General features: G+C 36.1%; 1 protein-coding gene across 5 annotated transcripts in view; it reads right to left on the bottom strand.

Annotated features, from left to right (window-relative positions):
* The window catches only part of ATP11A (ATPase phospholipid transporting 11A), a 124471-nt gene that overhangs the window by 36890 nt on the left and 69289 nt on the right, over nt 1–18292 (bottom strand). For 4 of the 5 annotated variants that reach the window (XM_061996859.1, XM_061996875.1, XM_061996881.1 and 1 more), the window contains exons 4-12: nt 15818–15898; nt 12227–12334; nt 8109–8237; nt 7523–7626; nt 6489–6539; nt 4917–4981; nt 3246–3327; nt 1942–2092; nt 258–455 (exon numbers count right to left, since the gene is read on the bottom strand). In XM_061996859.1, coding sequence (XP_061852843.1) covers nt 258–455; nt 1942–2092; nt 3246–3327; nt 4917–4981; nt 6489–6539; nt 7523–7626; nt 8109–8237; nt 12227–12334; nt 15818–15898 — 969 coding nt within the window. The remainder of the gene's footprint in view (nt 1–257; nt 456–1941; nt 2093–3245; nt 3328–4916; nt 4982–6488; nt 6540–7522; nt 7627–8108; nt 8238–12226; nt 12335–15817; nt 15899–18292) is intronic. The other variant, XM_061996868.1, reaches the window with a different exon arrangement.

The raw sequence follows: 18292 nt of genomic DNA, 5'->3' as shown, positions 1-18292 counted from the left end.
CTGAAGACAATGGAGAGAATGAAGTACCTTATTAAAGTGTTTATCCTTTTCTAATAAACTAATCCTAACTGACTTTCACTTACTGGCTGAGCAATCAGAATGTTTTATTCTGAAAATCAGAAATTATAAAATTTTCTTTTGAAAACTAATCAGCACTAAAGAACATGCATGATAAGCTGCAAAAAATTAGGTGACAACTTTAAAGTAAAATGTTATGGTAGAAACAGTTAAAATAATTATCATTTGATGATATTTACCTGTCCCAATTCTTCATTGAGGTCAGAAGTGTTAACCAGTGGTCCTTCACCTGTGTCCTCGTCAAACATCTCCTCATCCCACGTAAGGAAATAAGAACCAAGAAATTTCTGCATTTCCACAGTGACATACATGGACACAGGAATAATGTAGTTGAAAAGAACCATGAATGCAAGGAAGTCTGTAAAAGCTCGAAGAAACTGCCAAAGAAATAAGATGACAATATTGATATTTTTCATGAACCATCAAAACCAAAAAGATGACCACATATAGTTGCAAATTATTTTTCTTCTAACAATTTTCAAACACTAAGCATCACTTCTCACAGCTCACAGTTTAGCATAGGATGCATAGTTTCATGGTTTATTGTAACACAGCTAATTTGGCCTGATTTTTTGGTGTAAAGTTGTATTTTCTTTACAGATATATAGGTACAGAGAACAGTTACATATCACTGTAAACATCATGTAAAGTTCTAGATCTACTAGATCTTTTCAGGGGACTGGAACATCTATCATATGAGGAAAGGCTGTGGCAACTGAGGCTGTTTAGTCTAGAAAAGAGAAGACGGAGGGGAGATCTTAATAACATTTATAAATATCTAAAGGGTGGGTGTCAGGAGGTTGGGACATCCCTTTTTTCCATAGTAGCTAGCAACAGGACAAGGGGTAATGGGATGAAGCTGGAACACAAAAAGTTCCACTTAAACATAAGAAAAAACTATTTCACTGTGAGCCCTGGCACAGGCTGCCCAGAGAGGTTGTGGAGGTTCATTCCTTGGAGGTCTTCAAGACCCACCTGGACATGTTCCTATGCAACCTGATCTAGGTGAACCTGCTTCTGCAGGGGGGTTGGACTAGATGATCTCTAAAGGTCCCTTCCAATCCCTACCATTCTACGATTCTATGAACTAATGAAAGTGGTGAACATGTGTATGAGAAAAAGGAAAGCAAGAAAATGTACATTCACAAATTACCAGAAAAATACCATAAAACTGCAGTAACTCCTTCAAAGATTACAAAATTACATAACTTTAATGGAGTATATCGTTAATAAATGAAGAGGTTTCCTTTCTTCTCTCACCAGCAGAATGGGCACACATAACCTAGTTCAATTTTTTCCCTGGTGGAGACTTGTTGGAGATGTAGTCAATCTGCTGAGCAGTTTCAGATATTACTGTCAGCGATGAGAAATCTAGAACTTCCCTGGCTAGCATGTGCTCATCATGCATTTCAGGTGAAAAAGGAATTCTTCCCCTAGTTTGATTGGGAGGAGTTAATGAAATAACATTATGCTTTCTGTAGTGTTGGGTTCACTTTGTTACTTTAGATAGTAGGGGCTATGTCCTTTCTGTCAACATTGTTGCTGGTCTCTAGTGCTCAAGTACATGAAAATAAATTTTTGAAGGGTATTTTTACGGAGAGTCCTACAGGAAACTCCAAAACATTTTCATGAGGTTTTTTTACACTAAAGCAGACATTTTCTCATCAGTCAAATCCAATATACAACTTAAGTGCAAAAACATAATATGCAAGCTAATTACAAAGGTACTGTCATCATTGTTAGCAAAAAAAAAGCAACAATTTTTGATTGGTAAGCAAGCAGTCTGTGTATGCTTTTCAGGAGGATTCTTACAAATTAAGGGTTTAGGGAAGCTTTTTTTTGTATTTTAATTTATTTCCATACCACATTTCTTTTCCTTTCTGGCTCTGTTTTCTGATTATACCACGGCTCATCACGAAATGGTTCACTCTGCCACATATACTTCAGGACAGTATTTATTAGTGCTTTACTGATGAGAATACAGAGGTATACAATAAGGAATACATTCATTGATCTAAAAAAATGCAAAATAAGAATTCCATTAGCACATAAACTAAAGAGTTTATTAAAAAGTTATGGATTTGTGTTTTAGCCTAAACATTTGCTGCAAGTCTAACAACATTATTAAGGTTCATTTTCTATTTAAAATGTTGACTGCTATAATTGTTTACAAAATGTGAGACATTACCAAACTGAAACCATAACAGAGCATCTGGGTTTGTATCTACAGATCTTTTTATGTCATGTCTCAGAACCTATATAAAAACACATAAATACTTTTATAGATATCAAAAATCTATTGAGAAAACTTTGCCATGTAGCTGCAACAGTTTAACTCTTTCTAGACAGATCTAAAAAAGAAAGAGCAAGATTACTTCCCATTTAAAATTGTAATTTCATCAATGATGGGCATGAACTAAAAGTCATGGGTTATATATCAATAACAACAGATAGAAGCACATCATCAATGCATCAGTCACTGCAAGAGGAGGGCTATCAGCTGGTCAATACATCTTGTCTTAATAACATCTCTGGTTTTTTACAAGGTTGAACATATTACTCAAGAGATGATAATTTCAGACAGAGTGGGACTAGAAAACAACTATTTTTAAAAAAGTAAGCAACCAATGTCAGCTCATTCCTTGAGGTTAACATTGTCTGTCTTTCCCATCAAATATATCTGCATGGAACTTTTAATTCTAGCTAAACGGCGGAATACCTGCCACAGACAGGCTTTGTGTTAATGCAGTTGATCTAAAGTGAAATACGCCAAAAAAGTTCTTTATACTGAATTCATTTGCAATGAAAATTAGTGTTAGGATATTGAAGCATATAATTTTGAAAAACTGCCAGTAGGTATACTCTTACCAGTGAAGGAAAAGTCTTTTGGAACAGCAAAATAACCATATCTTAAAAAGTTAACCATTATATCAAGGTGGCTTTTTAAACAAATGCTTAATAATAATTCAGTAATAAGAACTTCAGTTACGTGGCATTATATGACTGATAGATAAAAAGTGATAAAGGCAAATTCTATGTCCCTCTACCTCTTAAACTTAAATCAATGAAACATATCCTACTCAAAAGAAAAAAAACCCAAAACATTCTTTTATCCACTGTTCAAACATGCAGTTTTCAACCCCCAAAATAAACATTAGAACTCTTACTTTTCTACAGCAGATCGTTTCTGTGATTTTGCCTGGTAATTTAATGCCATCTTAGTTTCCATGCCAGTGTAGATAGCAACACCTGAAAATGAGACAATTTGCTTTACTAAAGATTTCACAGTACAATAACTTCATAAAAGTACAATGCACTACATTATTATACTCTTTAGTTCTCTGTAGTCTGAAGAAAAAGAACAAAGATCTTGATGATACTCAAAAACTAGAAATAGCTTTTAATATCTTGGTTCTCAAAGGGAAATTTTAAGCAGCATTTACATCCCATTCCAGAGTCACATTTCCTAATTGCTAACACATTGCCATGTATCGAAGACAAAGCAAAGTTGGGTTTTGAAAAGTCTCCTCACATTTTTAAGTTCTTTCATTCGGCTTTGATTTCAGAACCTAAGTTATACACTGTAAAAGAAAATCTAGAAATGGTTAAAGTACAGGATACATTCAAGAAGAATAAAAGGCAGCCATTGATTTTGCTTGCTTCAGGAAAATTAAACATAATATGAAAAAGGGAGATATTAGGATATTTCCAATTTCCTGTTCAGAACATAGACTGAGAGACTAAACTTCAGAAGATTAAATACAACAACTAAAAGAAACTGTAAACAAGAAGAGGCGTTTAAAACAGCTACTGAACCAGCACATCTGTACATTGTAAAGATAACATAATTTAGGCTATGGATTGTGCTGGGGCAACGGCAAACACTGCATGTATTAGGCAGACCAGAAACAACCACTCATATTAGGAAGATCTCTACCCAATACACAACTTAACAGAATTATTGAAACCATCCTCTGAAGTTTACCAAAATGCTTATTACAGACTAATTATGTTAGTTCATCTATTATGGATTACAGCTAAAATTAAAAAGAGCAAGATAATCTATACTTTTTATACTCTTTTCAGATAAAAAGTTGCATTATTTTGGTATTTCATGAAAAGTAGTTCATGGCTATCTACAATCTTCTTTTCTTGGGTGTATGGAAGTTGGATATGACAAAGAAGGATGACTTGGATTCTTGTTCCTTTTGTCACCAGTGAGGAATGGCTTTTTACAATGGAAGTACTACTCCCACTAGGCTTTCTTGAAGATTTAAAAAAAAACAACCCAAAACCATACCTCAGTTTGTGCTTCCTATTTCTACTAAATATTCAAAATTGGAACAAAGCCAATTCATACACATAAAATACACTGGCTAACAGAAAGTCTAAATTTGATCTGGAACCATTTCAGTGGATTTTTTTTTAATAGCCATATTTAGATCTCACCAGAGTATCCGTCTTTTGAAAAATAAGCAAAAGAGATTTAAAATTTTTCAACAGGCTCATTAACTGCTTTGGGAGTACAACATTAATTCACCGTGCTTGTTCAAAAGCCATAGATATACAGAAAGAAGTTCAGTCATCTTGTTGAGTCATTTTCACTAATCCTTGAAGACTAAACTATACAATCCTCCTCCCAAAAAATGTCTGTAGTCATTGTACATCATTAATAGTTACTTTACTGAAATTACAGCAACAGTAAACCTTATTAAAACAACGTAAATCAAATTATTCAATAGAAATCATAGGCTTGGTAGTAACAGTAGAGCTGTAACCTTGTTTTATGCTTGCTTATTATTTCAGAGTTCATTTAAATAATCAGTAGAAATATTTACCAAAGATTTTTTCTGTATTCTTTAAAGTGGCTCCTCTAAGAAGCAGATTTTCAGATCCTAATGGCCTGCAAAAGAGAAGTAGTAAAAAATATAAACATTTAAGAGGAAAAAGAGCAGACCCTAGTGGAAGCCACATAAAACAGGAAATTAGTTCTACTCATATATTTTTATTCTGTGTAACAAAATTACTAGACATTTTTAAAGGTTTTAAGTGAAAATTTAAAAAGTATATATAGATGCTTAAAATTAAATTCAAAATTTCCTCCATTCATGTCTTAAACAACATATGTATGTAGCTAAATAACTAATTATTCTAACTGTAAGACGCTTATTGTTAAAAAATACCAATTCAAGCAATTTTAGCCTTAAAATAACTATAGTATTCTGCACGTTAAAATTACTTATAGGACAATATATTCTTCCAATTTAGTATTTTTGCATATAAGATATTGTTTAATATTTACTGTGTACATTTTAAGTCATCAGGATAAATATGGGTAAAATATTTTATTGAGGCATAGATAAATTAATGTAAGGTTCCTTGTGCAGTTTAAAAATCTTTGGAGAATGATATATACTATAAAACACCATGTAAGTGCAAAACCATGGACTGTTTCATAGACAGACAGCATGCAGAATTTGCAGATCAGACTGTGACAGAAAAATCACCTATCTACAAACATGTTGAAGTTAGGGAATACACTTCATTGGAATGGAGTAGCTCCCCATATGCTGGGGTGTAGGGTATCAATCATCCAAGCAAGAAGCTTTCCCTCTTATTACTTTGCCTCTTTGTGGCAAGGATTTGAACAAAATCAGGTACAGCAAGTCTATTCCTTGTTGGTAGATAGAAGATCCTAGACAGAAGAGATGGGAAGACTCATGCCTCTTTTATACTGCTTAATTTTTCTCCTCTATTTACTGGACAAGGAATGTCCCTGGCTACAGATTGCTCCTTCAGCAGAAAAAAAACCAATCAGTCTTTCAGGATGAAACCTATTTGCACAGAAGGCAGACTAGGTGCCAGACACCCTTCTAGATGCCAGATATAAGATCGTCATCTCTTACACTACATAAAAAATTCATTTCCCTCGATTCTGCCTTCCTGAACACACATATTACGAACATTTTAGACAAATGTACAAACACTTCTAGTAAAACTGAACATGGTATTTGGCATGTTCAAGCTCTTAAATTTCTAAAAAGAAAAATGAGAGAACTACACAAGTGATACTATTCCTATTATTTAGTGTGTTACCAAGATCCCATGTGAATGGGGCAGTACTGTACAAGTACTGTCAAAAACCTATCAACATCATTTATAAATTAAATGCATGTCAAAACTTAAAGCTGAATAAAGATATAAAAATATAAAATAAGAGAAATATATCTGATTTAAAAGATGAAATATTTATGATCTATGATATAACTGTCTACAAACTTCCAAGAGAAAAATATTCTACCAGTAAGATCAGGCAGCACAATTTTCATGAACCAAAGGCAATCCTCACTGTTGATTCTCATTCAACCCTGAGAGTTTTTAAACGTGTAGAAACTCTGTATTTTCCCTACCTTGCAGTAGGCTCATTCCTATCGTGGTAAACATTTATCCGACCAACAAATCTGCAAGAGAAATAAACAAGTAGTTCAAGTGCACTGCTAATTTGTGTATCCTCATGCATATATATCCCAATATTTCAGGGGTTTTTGAACATATAATTATCTCTACATACAGATATGTATAACACATGTATATATTCAAAACCAAAGCAAATTACTCTTACTTTTAAAAATATATACAGATCTTTTAAATGTCTTTCTAATCATAATGGCTTCACACTATCATTAGCTAATACCTCAAAACACCTGGGATGAGGTTCATCACTAACCATAGCAGATGTAAATCCACATTTCAAATAGTCTTGACAATTTAAAATGTTTCTGGATGACTTCTTATCAGATCTGATTAGATTGATATTGGTTTTACGTAGTAATGTGGTTGATGAAGAGCTTTTACCGAGAGTGGAAATGTTTGCCACTTTCTTGTTCGCTTGTGCTTGCATTGTTAGCATTATCTTCACCGTTTCTCTACAGGAACCTTTTAAAGCCACTTCACCATTTAGTGAAGGTTACTTTAGTTAAAACTAGATAACACAATCCATAAATCCACTCAACTTGACACACATGAACTGCAAAACTTCACAATAAAATGCAAGCAAAGGAACAAGTGAGGCATCCCACTGGCAACCTCTCAGCATTGTAAAACACCATGTCTTCCCTCAGAGTCTCCTTGGGAACTGTATGTGACTTGGAACTCTGACATACTGACTCAGACTACCAGTGTCAAGAAGTAAACACTAGTATAGCTTAATTTATTTATTATTTTTATATTAATAAACGAAATAGAAGCTCTAAAATTTTTGTCACACACCCCAACGCATCATCTTGTGCATCCCTCTTTGGAGACCACTGTCCTAGAGAAGACCAGTGAACTACCTGCAGGAAAGGAGCATGGATGGAAGACTGACCTGACTACTAGATGCAGACAGTATCTTTTTTATTATGACATACTTATATTTAATTGTTGTTAAGAGTTATTTTCTTACTTATAAAGGTCAGGCTGAGGTTGTTCACATTCAATGGTAGCATGAAGTGCATCGATTTCTTGCTCATTGTGAAATGACTTAGTATCTTGAACAGCATAGTAAGTCTGGAACAAATAAAAAGGTGCAAATAAAAAAAGCAGAGAGATACAGAAAACACTAATCTGCACATATACTGTAGTTTAGCATGATATAGATTTACAAATTTTTATGTAAGAGCTTATAGTTCAAATGAGATGCACTTTTAAATGCTCTTAACTGGGTATCATATTACTTGCAAGTACCTTCCAGCGTACTCACAAATCAGGCCACCAGGAAAGCATTTAAGTATTTAAAAAATGTATGTATTATCTCTGTCATATGTATGCCTATACTGGACACAGATAAAACCACAAATAAATATGTTTTAAAACTTTCCATAAAATAATGACACTTACAGAGAAATGAAGTCAACTGGTACAAACGTGACACATTAGTGTACCTGCTCACACATATAAACACGAAGCCATGTTTATATGATGTTATATGTTATGTGCAAAAAATTAAAGGCATGTTTGCCTTAAAAAGAAAATGCAGAACATTTAATTACTTTATGACTGGATTCCCCATCCAAACTAGCTGTAGTAACAAAACATGTTCCATCTCCTCTACTACTTGATAGAAATATTAAGTCACATGGGAATGTTTCATCTTCTTTCACCATTACAATATCTCCAACCTAGGGAAAAAATACAATCAATAAGATGTATTTATCATTTATGTAGCAGCCCAAACCAGATTTCAAAACCAAAACTTAAGTTCACTCAAGTATTTTGAAAACTCATCAATTTTTATTTACACCAGGATTTTACCACAAGAGTAAAGAACTACAGGAATACTTCTGAAAAACTGAATTACACCTTATGGAATGACTGAGGTTTATCACGTACTACCTTTTCTTTCAGGATAGTAATTTTTCAAATACTATCTTATTAAGTTTTGCAATGTTATTTGAGAAATGGAAGATATTATCCCTGTTCTAAGACTAAATATAACAAAACATTTCAAAAGTAGCTCGAGATGTGAGCTACTCTTGTTGGCTCTTGGAGATAAGCATCTATCTCCAAATATTATAATTAGAGACAATTGAAAATGCTAAGAATTCCAAGTCTGCCACAGAAAACAGGACACATTTTCAGCAGAATTTATGACTAGAAGTCCATCCTTTTTTTTTGACATTTAAAGGCAAGCAAATCAGAATCATAGAATCATAGAATGGTAGGGGTTGGAAGGGACCTTTAGAGATCATCTAGTCCAACCCCCCTGCAGAAGCAGGGTCACCTAGATCAGGTCACACAGGAACATGTCCAGGTGGGTCTTGAAGACCTCCAAGGAAGGAGACTCCACAACCCCTCTGGGCAGTCTGTGCCACTGGTCTGTCACCCTTACAGTGAAATAATAGTTTTTTCTTATGTTTAAGTGGAACTTTTTGTGTTCCAGCTTCATCCCATTACCCCTTGTCCTGTTACTAGCTACTGTAGAAAAAAGAAAAATTATAGAAAAATTAATTTTTATTCATGTGAACACAGGTAATATCTTCGAGTGTGTTAGATTGTCACAGAACAGCCAACAAACAAACTAGACAATCAAAGTAATACTATAAACCACTGAGAAAAATTACCTTTGATACACTTTTGGAAGTCATCTTTTCAAAGGAGTATAAAAGAAATTAACAAATGGCAAAGATACACTATATGCTTTAAGCATATTCAAGTTTCAATGAAAATCCCACCAGAATGTTATTTTTGCAGCTTTTCATGTAGCTCAACATCTGTTCAATATACTTGCTTATCGCAACTTATTATCACAAGATTCAGCTTTATCATTGCTCTCATGACACACTTATAAAGCTAAATCCCCAAATCCTTAGCAGTTGGCAGGAGGCAGGTAACACGAGTTAAGAAAATAGTATGATAATCAGTAGTAATAACATCTAAACATAAAACTGTGACCGTTTAAATAAGATTTACTAACACATATTAAGAACTAGCATGACGACAATAAATGAGATTTAACTTCTTGTAGATATGAAAAGGGCTTTTTTTAGCCATTAGCAATGAAAAATTGCAGATTGTACATTTTGCATTGGAGAATGCAAGTTGTTGAGCATACCTGCAACAATCAGGTATGAAAATTAAAACAGCTTAAAAATTTTCAGTCTCTGAACAAAAATTCTATTCCACTGATTCTATTTCCACTTCTAGGGAAAAAAACCCTGCACATTTAACCAAGAATAAAAAGGGTTAGGATGTTCAAATTTATGAAAGGAATAATTTCTTCATGTATTTCTCCTTTAGATTAAATGACTTCTCATGCATCATTCCACAGACCCATTGAGGATACACAGTGAGACAGAGAAGGGGTGGCTTTGGAACTGGAGTGGGCAAATATTCAGGAGCCAGCCTGAACAACATAGAGCCTTCATCCCAAAACTGCAGCAGACCCTGACAGACCAGACTACTGCTCAAATTGCATTTTCTTCCAAGATGCATCCTCAGGAGAATATGCTGTTTTGCTACAAAATCATTAATTATGAAAGATGGTGACATGATGAATTATAATCAAGCTCTCAAAGTGAAAATCTTGACAAAAACCCAAAAAACCCATTGGTAGGGAATTATCTTGAATAAATTGTTAGTTGACAGATTCCATCTATTCCTAGAACGAACTGTAAGAATACCACATAACCATTTTGATTTTACTAGCTTTCTTCACCACTGAAAACAACATTAATTTAACTATCAGCTACCTAAAACACAGCAATATTACTGCAAGTTTAATCACCTCTACAGATGCATAAAGGGAAAAATAAGAATTCTTCAAAACATTGAATGTGGACAAAGTCAGGAGGCCAGTTTAGCGAATAAATCCCTCCTCACAACAACACGTCACAACATGAGCAAGGATGATCAAAAAAATGTTCACTATGCATGGAGTTTAAGTTGCCACCAAAAACATTTACATAACAGAAAGTTTTTTGGTCCAACTCTTGAAGACAAAGAGTCCTCTTACTTTTGATTGTCACAGATCTTAGCGTTGAAATATCCTTACAATTTACTAATTAATCTAGCAAGAGTCTCTCTGTAAGCCACAGCATACAAGTCACCCTGTAAGCCAGAAGCAATCTATAAGACAACAGCCTATCAAAACAGAAGTTAATAAACAGTCTGCAAAAGAAAAAAAAATGCAGGAATAAGCAAAAATAATCAAATTGATTAGAAGTACTAGCAAAGAACATCATCTTAATAAAACGTAAAAGGTCCGAAGAGGATGGAGACAAGCTCTTTTCAGTGGTGCCCAGTGACAGCACCAGAGGCAAAAGGCCCAAACCTGAAACATCGGAAGGTCCATCTCCTTTTCACTGTGAGGGCAAATATGCACTGGCACAGGTTGCTCAGGGAGGTTGTGAAATCCCTCTCCTTGGAGATATTCAAAATCTGTCCGGACATGGTCATGAGCAACAAGGCTCTTCGTGGTCCTACTTGAGCTGGAGAGTTGGACCAGATGAGCTCTACAGGTGCCTGCCAAGCTCAATCACTATATGGTTTTGTGAAAAAGAAACTTTGTGTTTTAGTAATTAATTTTTCTTTCTTTAATCTTATGTCCACGGACTTTAAGTGCAGAGGAATCTATCTTTATACAATCTAGTCTGTTTTCTTGCATAATACACAATTTTACCCATACATACAGATATCCCTTTCTATGCAAATATCTCCTATGCCTGTCTCCCCTACCATTGCATTGCTCAAAATACCATCTTCGAAACAGAAAGAATAAGGGAGAAATTGAAAAAATATAAACAGCAGATTAACAGGATACAAATTCCAGTTATGTGGTACTTTATTATTTCTATTTGCAATATTTGACTGCTTAGTTACACAAATGGACGTGATTGTCTTAATACTTTTTATTACCAGGAAACTCTAGGCAGAAGCTATCACAATCAAAGGGAAGGTCACAGCAGAAAGGTTCTGAACACTGTAGACAGTCATTTATGCCTGAACAAAGCAGGACATAAAAAGATATCCCTAACATAGATAACAGAAGAAAGAAAATTTCAAACAAATGTCTTTAAAATTTGCTGAGTTCTAAAGAAAATAATGATGAAAAGTTCATTTGCTCACAAAAAACTCCCAAATCCAAAAAATCTGTAGAAATTACTTTCTGAAAGTCACTTTCAAAATACTAGTAAGGGAACGCAGCATTTTTAAGGCCAATGAAGAGGATGTGATTTGATGTGTAATAAAGAAATTATTCCAAATGTGTTTTATGTGTATGTATGCATATACATATGTTGTATAAAGATGACAAATCATTAGCATTCACTGTCATAATCAAGCTTAAATTATTAATATGCATAACAACAGAGGACTGAAAATGAAGAAAAGACAATTGACAAATCATGAGTAAAATTCCAAACCAACAACTGGAAATGGAACAGAACAGTTACAAGAGGAGTTAAAGCAAAGATAAAGCACAAACATACCCACCTTCAAAAATAATTTTATTTGGAGACCTTAAACTAAAAATTAGTACATTGTAGGTCTAAACTCCATTAAATGTAACAAATGCTACAACATCATCATACTACACTTCTGTATAATTTGTTTTACAAAAAGTGTGAAATAAAGCCTGCCTCCTAAAATCTGTTAAGTCATAGTTACTTACTCTTAATTTTCGGCTTTGCTTTCTAACCAATTTACCATGTTGAATGAAATGAACAGGGCATTGATTCATTGCATTGTCAGCTTTATGTCGAAGCCAATCTTCGTAACCCTAGAAAACAGTGAAATGGGATGATGCAGTGATGCACATTTGGTTATAGACACACAATAGCTCTAGCTTGTAACAGAAATTTTAAACAATTATCCTTGATCAAGATAAAAGGAAGAAGAGGAAATATTCTCACTAGAACAAATGAAACTGTGATACACATCAATAACACAGTCACATTGGACATATATGAGGAAGAGTCTTTACGGCTACAATTAGGCAATAAAATCATATCTTTTAATGAAGATATTTTGATGCATAAGGATGTTCATAATGTGTAGAACCATTTTTGATGTTTAAGTGATTGCCTCTTGCTCATGGTCTACTGAGTCTTGCATAAGTGCAAAGTACTTACAGAGGCAGACGCTAAGGAGATAAAAGTGTAGGAAATACATTTGAGTGACTGGGACTTCATACTGAAAGACGATAAAGTGACAACATGACTGAAAGTGGTCATATGTCCTTATTATCACACAATTACGTCAAAATTTTAAACTCTATATACAACATAGATAGTCCTCAAGATTTTTGTTTCAAGAGACTGCAGAATAAGTTATTTTCAAAAAAAATGATCTGACAAAGACACCAGTGGTTATGAAATGGAAAATGCCACTTGTATCCCATGGCATTTTTACATCTAACTCTCCTGAGCATCACAGAATCTTAAGGGTTGGAAGGGACCTCGAAAGATCATCTAGTCCAGTCCCCCTGCCAGAGCAGGACCACCTAGAGTAGGTCACACAGGAACTCACCCAGGTGGGTTTTGAATGGAGCATATTTGAAAATTCAGTGTAGAACAAAAGTATCACTGTATTGGATGCTCTCAGAGATAATCTGGAAACTCAGAGTCTTTATAACCTTAGTGCAGTGTACTTCCAGGGGCTAGAACAGCTCCTCAAACAGGTCCCAAAGTCTACACCAGTTGCTGAGAGAAAAACTCAGAGATGGTACTGAAGTACTAGGCACAGCACATCATAATCCTGGCTTTGGTAGGCCACTACCAAATGACAAGACTTTAAAGTATAACATTTAAGATCTTAAAGAGTGGAAAAGTCATACCTAAAATACTAGCTATTATTTGCATCTCAACTTTCACTCATCAGCAGGAGTTGAATTCTACTATACTCAATTGTGTATAGTTAGCACTGCAAAAAAATGGAAACACAGCTTTCTATTGTTTCTTTGAAAACTAATGAAGGAAAAGTCTGTATTTCACATAAAGATTGTGAAAGTAATCAGTTATCCTACTACAGGACAATCAAAATTACCCTCCCCTCTATGTCTGGCTAGAACAATGTTTCTTAAAGTAACCTATATTGTATTTTTGGCTAAAATAATGTTGGTTACAACAGCCCAGTGTTTTGGCTACTGTTGAACAGTGCTTGCACAGCATCGAGACTTTCTTTCCAACCTTTCTCCACCCCAAAAAATGCCCACTAGGCTGAGGGTAGGAAAGAGGCTCTGAGAGGACACTGCCTGGACAATAGACCCAAGCTGAACAAGAGAATATTCCACACCATGTGACATTGTGCTCAGCACGAAAAATATCAGGGAAAGCCAGCAGAATACAGTCATTTGTGCTGATGTCCTCCTGGGCAAGCATTACATGTGCTGAGGCCTTGCTTTCCAGGAAGTGCCTGGACATCTGCCTGATGATGGCGAATGAAATTCCTTATTTTGCTTGCCTTTTATGCATAGCTTTCTCTAACAAAACATCACAAACATGATCCACAGGTCTTTTCACCTTCCCTTTACTTTCCACAGGAGAAAGAAGTGACGAAGAGTCTGGTTAGGTGTTTGGCTGCTGGTCAAGGATAACACACCACGTCCTCATCTTTGTTAGTTGTTTTAATCATCATAGTCTATTATGGGTATGTAACAAACACCCCTCTACAAGTTTTGAGCTAAAATAAGGAGCACTCCGACCTAGAATCTGTCTTGATGTTCAACTACTTCATGGATTTTTTTTTTCCAGCAGAAATCATTTTTTTTTTTTTTAAATTACAGGAGAGATCTTTCACGTGCCCATGAATAGTGCTAACTCCTCCAAGTAGCCCAGCAAGATGCTGAAAGTCAAGCTGCTTGTGCAGATTTTGCTTTTGCACTCACATTCTATTCACTGAAATGAAGGAAAGAAGTGGCTGGTGTCTGGACCAGAAGATATAGTGATGACTGAACCATGAAAGGGAACTCACTGTGCCATAGAATTCTTACATTGACAGCTGTCCTTCAGGAGCAAACATAATTAAAACGGACTGAAGGCAAAAAGTCAAACACATAACAGAATCACTGTAAAGACAATTGTTTGTGACTCTTATTTTCAGAATCCAAATTTTCAGAAACTACCCTGTGGCTATAGTGAGATGGTCCAGTAAATGCAGAATAGTATTATAGGCACCAAATGCAAAGGGCTGCTTATAAACACACTTGCTAGTTCAAATTTACTAAATTTTTTTATGAATTAACTTCGCACTAGCAAGGTTTATGTAAGATCAGGTATCCTCCATCTTCCTATAGCAGGCCTGATGTCATGTTTTGAAAAGCACCAAGTCAACAAACTCAGTTTTGGCTAAATCAACATCATGAGCTCATTCCTGATCTGGACCAAATTTGTACTATCAGAAGTTTTGATAATAAGCAGATATGACTGTAATATCCCAGTGTGAATTAAAACATGCCATATTCATCTGAGAGTCAGCTACTTTCAATAAGCTCCCATCCACAATTAAGGGCTTGTGCCATCTGTAGCACAGTTAGGGTAGCAGGTGAAAAACTACCTTAATCTTTTCCTTTTGGTAGCACTAAATTGAAAGCAAAATGGCAAACCTGTACAATTCTATACCTGTACTAGGCAATCCTGTTTTGACATAACTTCTATTAGGATTTTTTTATACTCAATGATGTGGCAAGAACTAGCTTTTAAAAAAAATACTTGTTTTATGGATTAATTTTCACATTATAAACAAGATAATACAATAATGTGCGTTAAAGACTAGCCTATAGAAAGCAGTACAGCTATCATTACGAACTCTAGATAATAAACAAATATACTGAAGTCTTGAACCAAAGTAATTTTTATTATCTGTTCTTACCTAAAAGGCTAAAGAAACCTCAAAAACTATGAGCAGATTTCTCTTACAGGTTTTTGTAGTTTAGTACTAAACTAATTCTCAGTCATCATGGAAAAACAGAATAGGATCTTGATAGCTATTTAGAAACAAACAACACAGGTATGTTGAGTCAACACAATAATGTAAACAATTTCTTGGAAGACAAGGTCATCAAAATTATAAAATAATATAGAAGGTGTTGAGTTAGTGAGACATCATCATATAGCAACCTACTTAAGCTACAGAAACAAAACCAAAATTACTCTCAAAACTCACCACAATCATTCTTTAGGCATTCTTCAGTAAGGTAAGAAAAATTGACATGCAAAACAATAATGTTCTTTTCAGTTTTCCTTTTGCTCACTAAATTACTCACCTGTTTGATAGCTGTTACAGTGATGACAAATAAAAGTGGAAGTCCACTTGTAACTGGACTAGTAGGTGTATCAATAATTAACTGCAAAAGGAACAAATATTTTCTGGTTATATTTTTGTGAATATAAGCAGCCAATTTTTCAAGCAAGACGCTTCACCGCTATCTTACAAAATGCCAAGGAACTTCTTATTTAATATAATTTTAAGAATATATACTATATCAACAAAATCTGAAAAATAACTATATGCTATAACAAGACACAATACCATATTAGATCACATTAATATTTAGGTATTAATACCTAGTAAAAATGCTTGCTTGCAAGAATTTAACTAAGTATCAGGCTTTGGAGGCAAAATTACTGAACAGCATTAGAAACTAGCATGTCATTGTTTTCATGTGTTATAAAAAAGAGCTGTTCTTATACATGCAAGAGGTAAACCCTGAAATACTCAACTGTGACTTCTATAATTACAAACAAGTAGAATCCTGAGAGGGAGTTCAAACGTTAAGAAAATCTTAACTGTCCTGGGAAGCCATATAGTTTTTCTTTCTACATAATTTGGTGTAAAAAGTACTACAGCTTTTCATGTAGAATCATAGAATTGTTTCAGCTGGAAGAGACCTTTAAGATCACCAAGTGCAGCCTTAGGGCTAGCCCTATCAACCGCTAGACCATTTCCTTAAGTGCAACATCCACCCATCTCCTAAACACTTCCAGGGATGGTGACTCCTCCACCTCCCTGGGCAGCCCGTTCCAATGCCTGACAACTCTTTCAGTAAAGAAATTCCTCCTAATATCCAGCCTGAACCTCCCCTGGTGCAACTTGAGGCCATTTCCTCTTGTTCTGTTGCTTGTTACTAAGGGGAAAAGATGGCCCCCACCTCACTATAACCTCCTTTGAGGTAGTTACAGAGAGCCATAAAGTCTCCCCTTCTCTTCTCCAGCCTAAACAGCCCCAGATCCCTCAGTCATTCCTCATAGGAGACATGCTCCAAATCCTTTACAACCCTGGTAGCCCGCCTCTGGATCCTCTCCAGCATCTCCATGTCCTTGTAGAGAGAGGTCCAAACTGGACAGAGTATTCGAGGCGTGGCTCCCTCCTCCTGCTAACAACACTGTTTCTGATACAGGCCAGGAGGCCATTGGCCTTCTTGGCCACACTGACAGCTCATGTTCAGCTGATGTCAACCAACTCTCAGGTCCCTCTCTGCCTGGCAGCTTTCCAGCCACTCCTCCCCAAGCCTGTAGCACTGCTGGGGGTTGTTCTAGCCCAAGTGCAGGACCCGGCACTTGGCTTTATTGAAACTCATGGAACTGGCCTTGGCCCAGCCATCCAGTCTATTTAGGTCTCTCTGTAAACCTTCCCTACCCTCAAGCAGATCAACACTTCCGCTGTCATCTGCAAAGTTACTAAAGGTGCACTCTATCCCCTTATCTAGATCATTAAGATATTAAACAGGAGTGTCCCCAGTACTGAGCCCTGGGGAACACCACTCATGACTGGCTGCCAACTGGATTTAGCTCCATTGACCACAACTCATTGGACCCAATCATCTAACCAGTTTTTCACCCAGGAAAGTGTATGCCCATCCAAGCCAAGAACAGCCAGTTTCCCCAGGAGAATGCTGTGGGAAATGGTGTCAAATGCCTTGCTAAAGTCAAGGCAGACAACACCCACAGCCTTTCCTCCATCCTACAAGCAGGTCACCCTGTCACAGAAGGAGATCAGGTTTGTTTAACAGGACCTGCCCTCCATAAACCAATGCTGTCTGGGTGTGATCACCTGGTTGTCCTGCATGTGCTGCATAATAGAACATAGGAAGACCTGCTCCATCAGCTTCTGGGACACTTAAGTCAAACTGACAGGCCTGTAATTTCCCGGATCATCCTTCCATCCCTTCTTATATATGGGTGTTACATTGTCTGAATTCCAATCAAATGAGACCTCCCCAGTCTGCCAGGACTGCTGATAAATGATGGACAGTGGCTTGGCAAGCATCCCTGCAAGTTCCCTCAGCACTCTAGGATATACTCCATCCCAGGATGCCATTTGTCTTCTTGGCCACAAGGGCCCATTGCTGGCTCATGATCATCTGCTGTCCAGTGGGATTCCCAGGTGCATTTCCCCTATCCTACTCTCTAAAAGTTCATTCCTCAACCTGTACTGGTACCTGTGGTTATTCTTTCCCAGATGCAAGACTCTACACTTGCCTTTGTTGAATTTCATTAGATTTCTCCTGCCCAGCTCTCCAGTCTGTCCAGGTCTCATTGGATAGCAGCACAGCCTTCTGGTGTGTCAGCCACTCCCCCCAGTTTAGTATCATCAGCGAACTTCCTGACATTGCCTTCTGTTCCTTCATCAAGGTCATTAATGAATGTACGCAACAGTACTGGTCCCAGCACCAATCCCTGGTGGACTCCAATAGACATAGGCCTCCAACTAGACCTTGCGCCATCAATTACAACTTTCT

The sequence above is a fragment of the Colius striatus genome, chromosome 1 (assembly GCF_028858725.1).
Source record: "Colius striatus isolate bColStr4 chromosome 1, bColStr4.1.hap1, whole genome shotgun sequence".
Classification (NCBI taxonomy): domain Eukaryota; kingdom Metazoa; phylum Chordata; class Aves; order Coliiformes; family Coliidae; genus Colius; species Colius striatus.
Note: the sequence above shows the minus strand (reverse complement) of the source record. Positions and strands in the feature narration are given on the sequence as shown.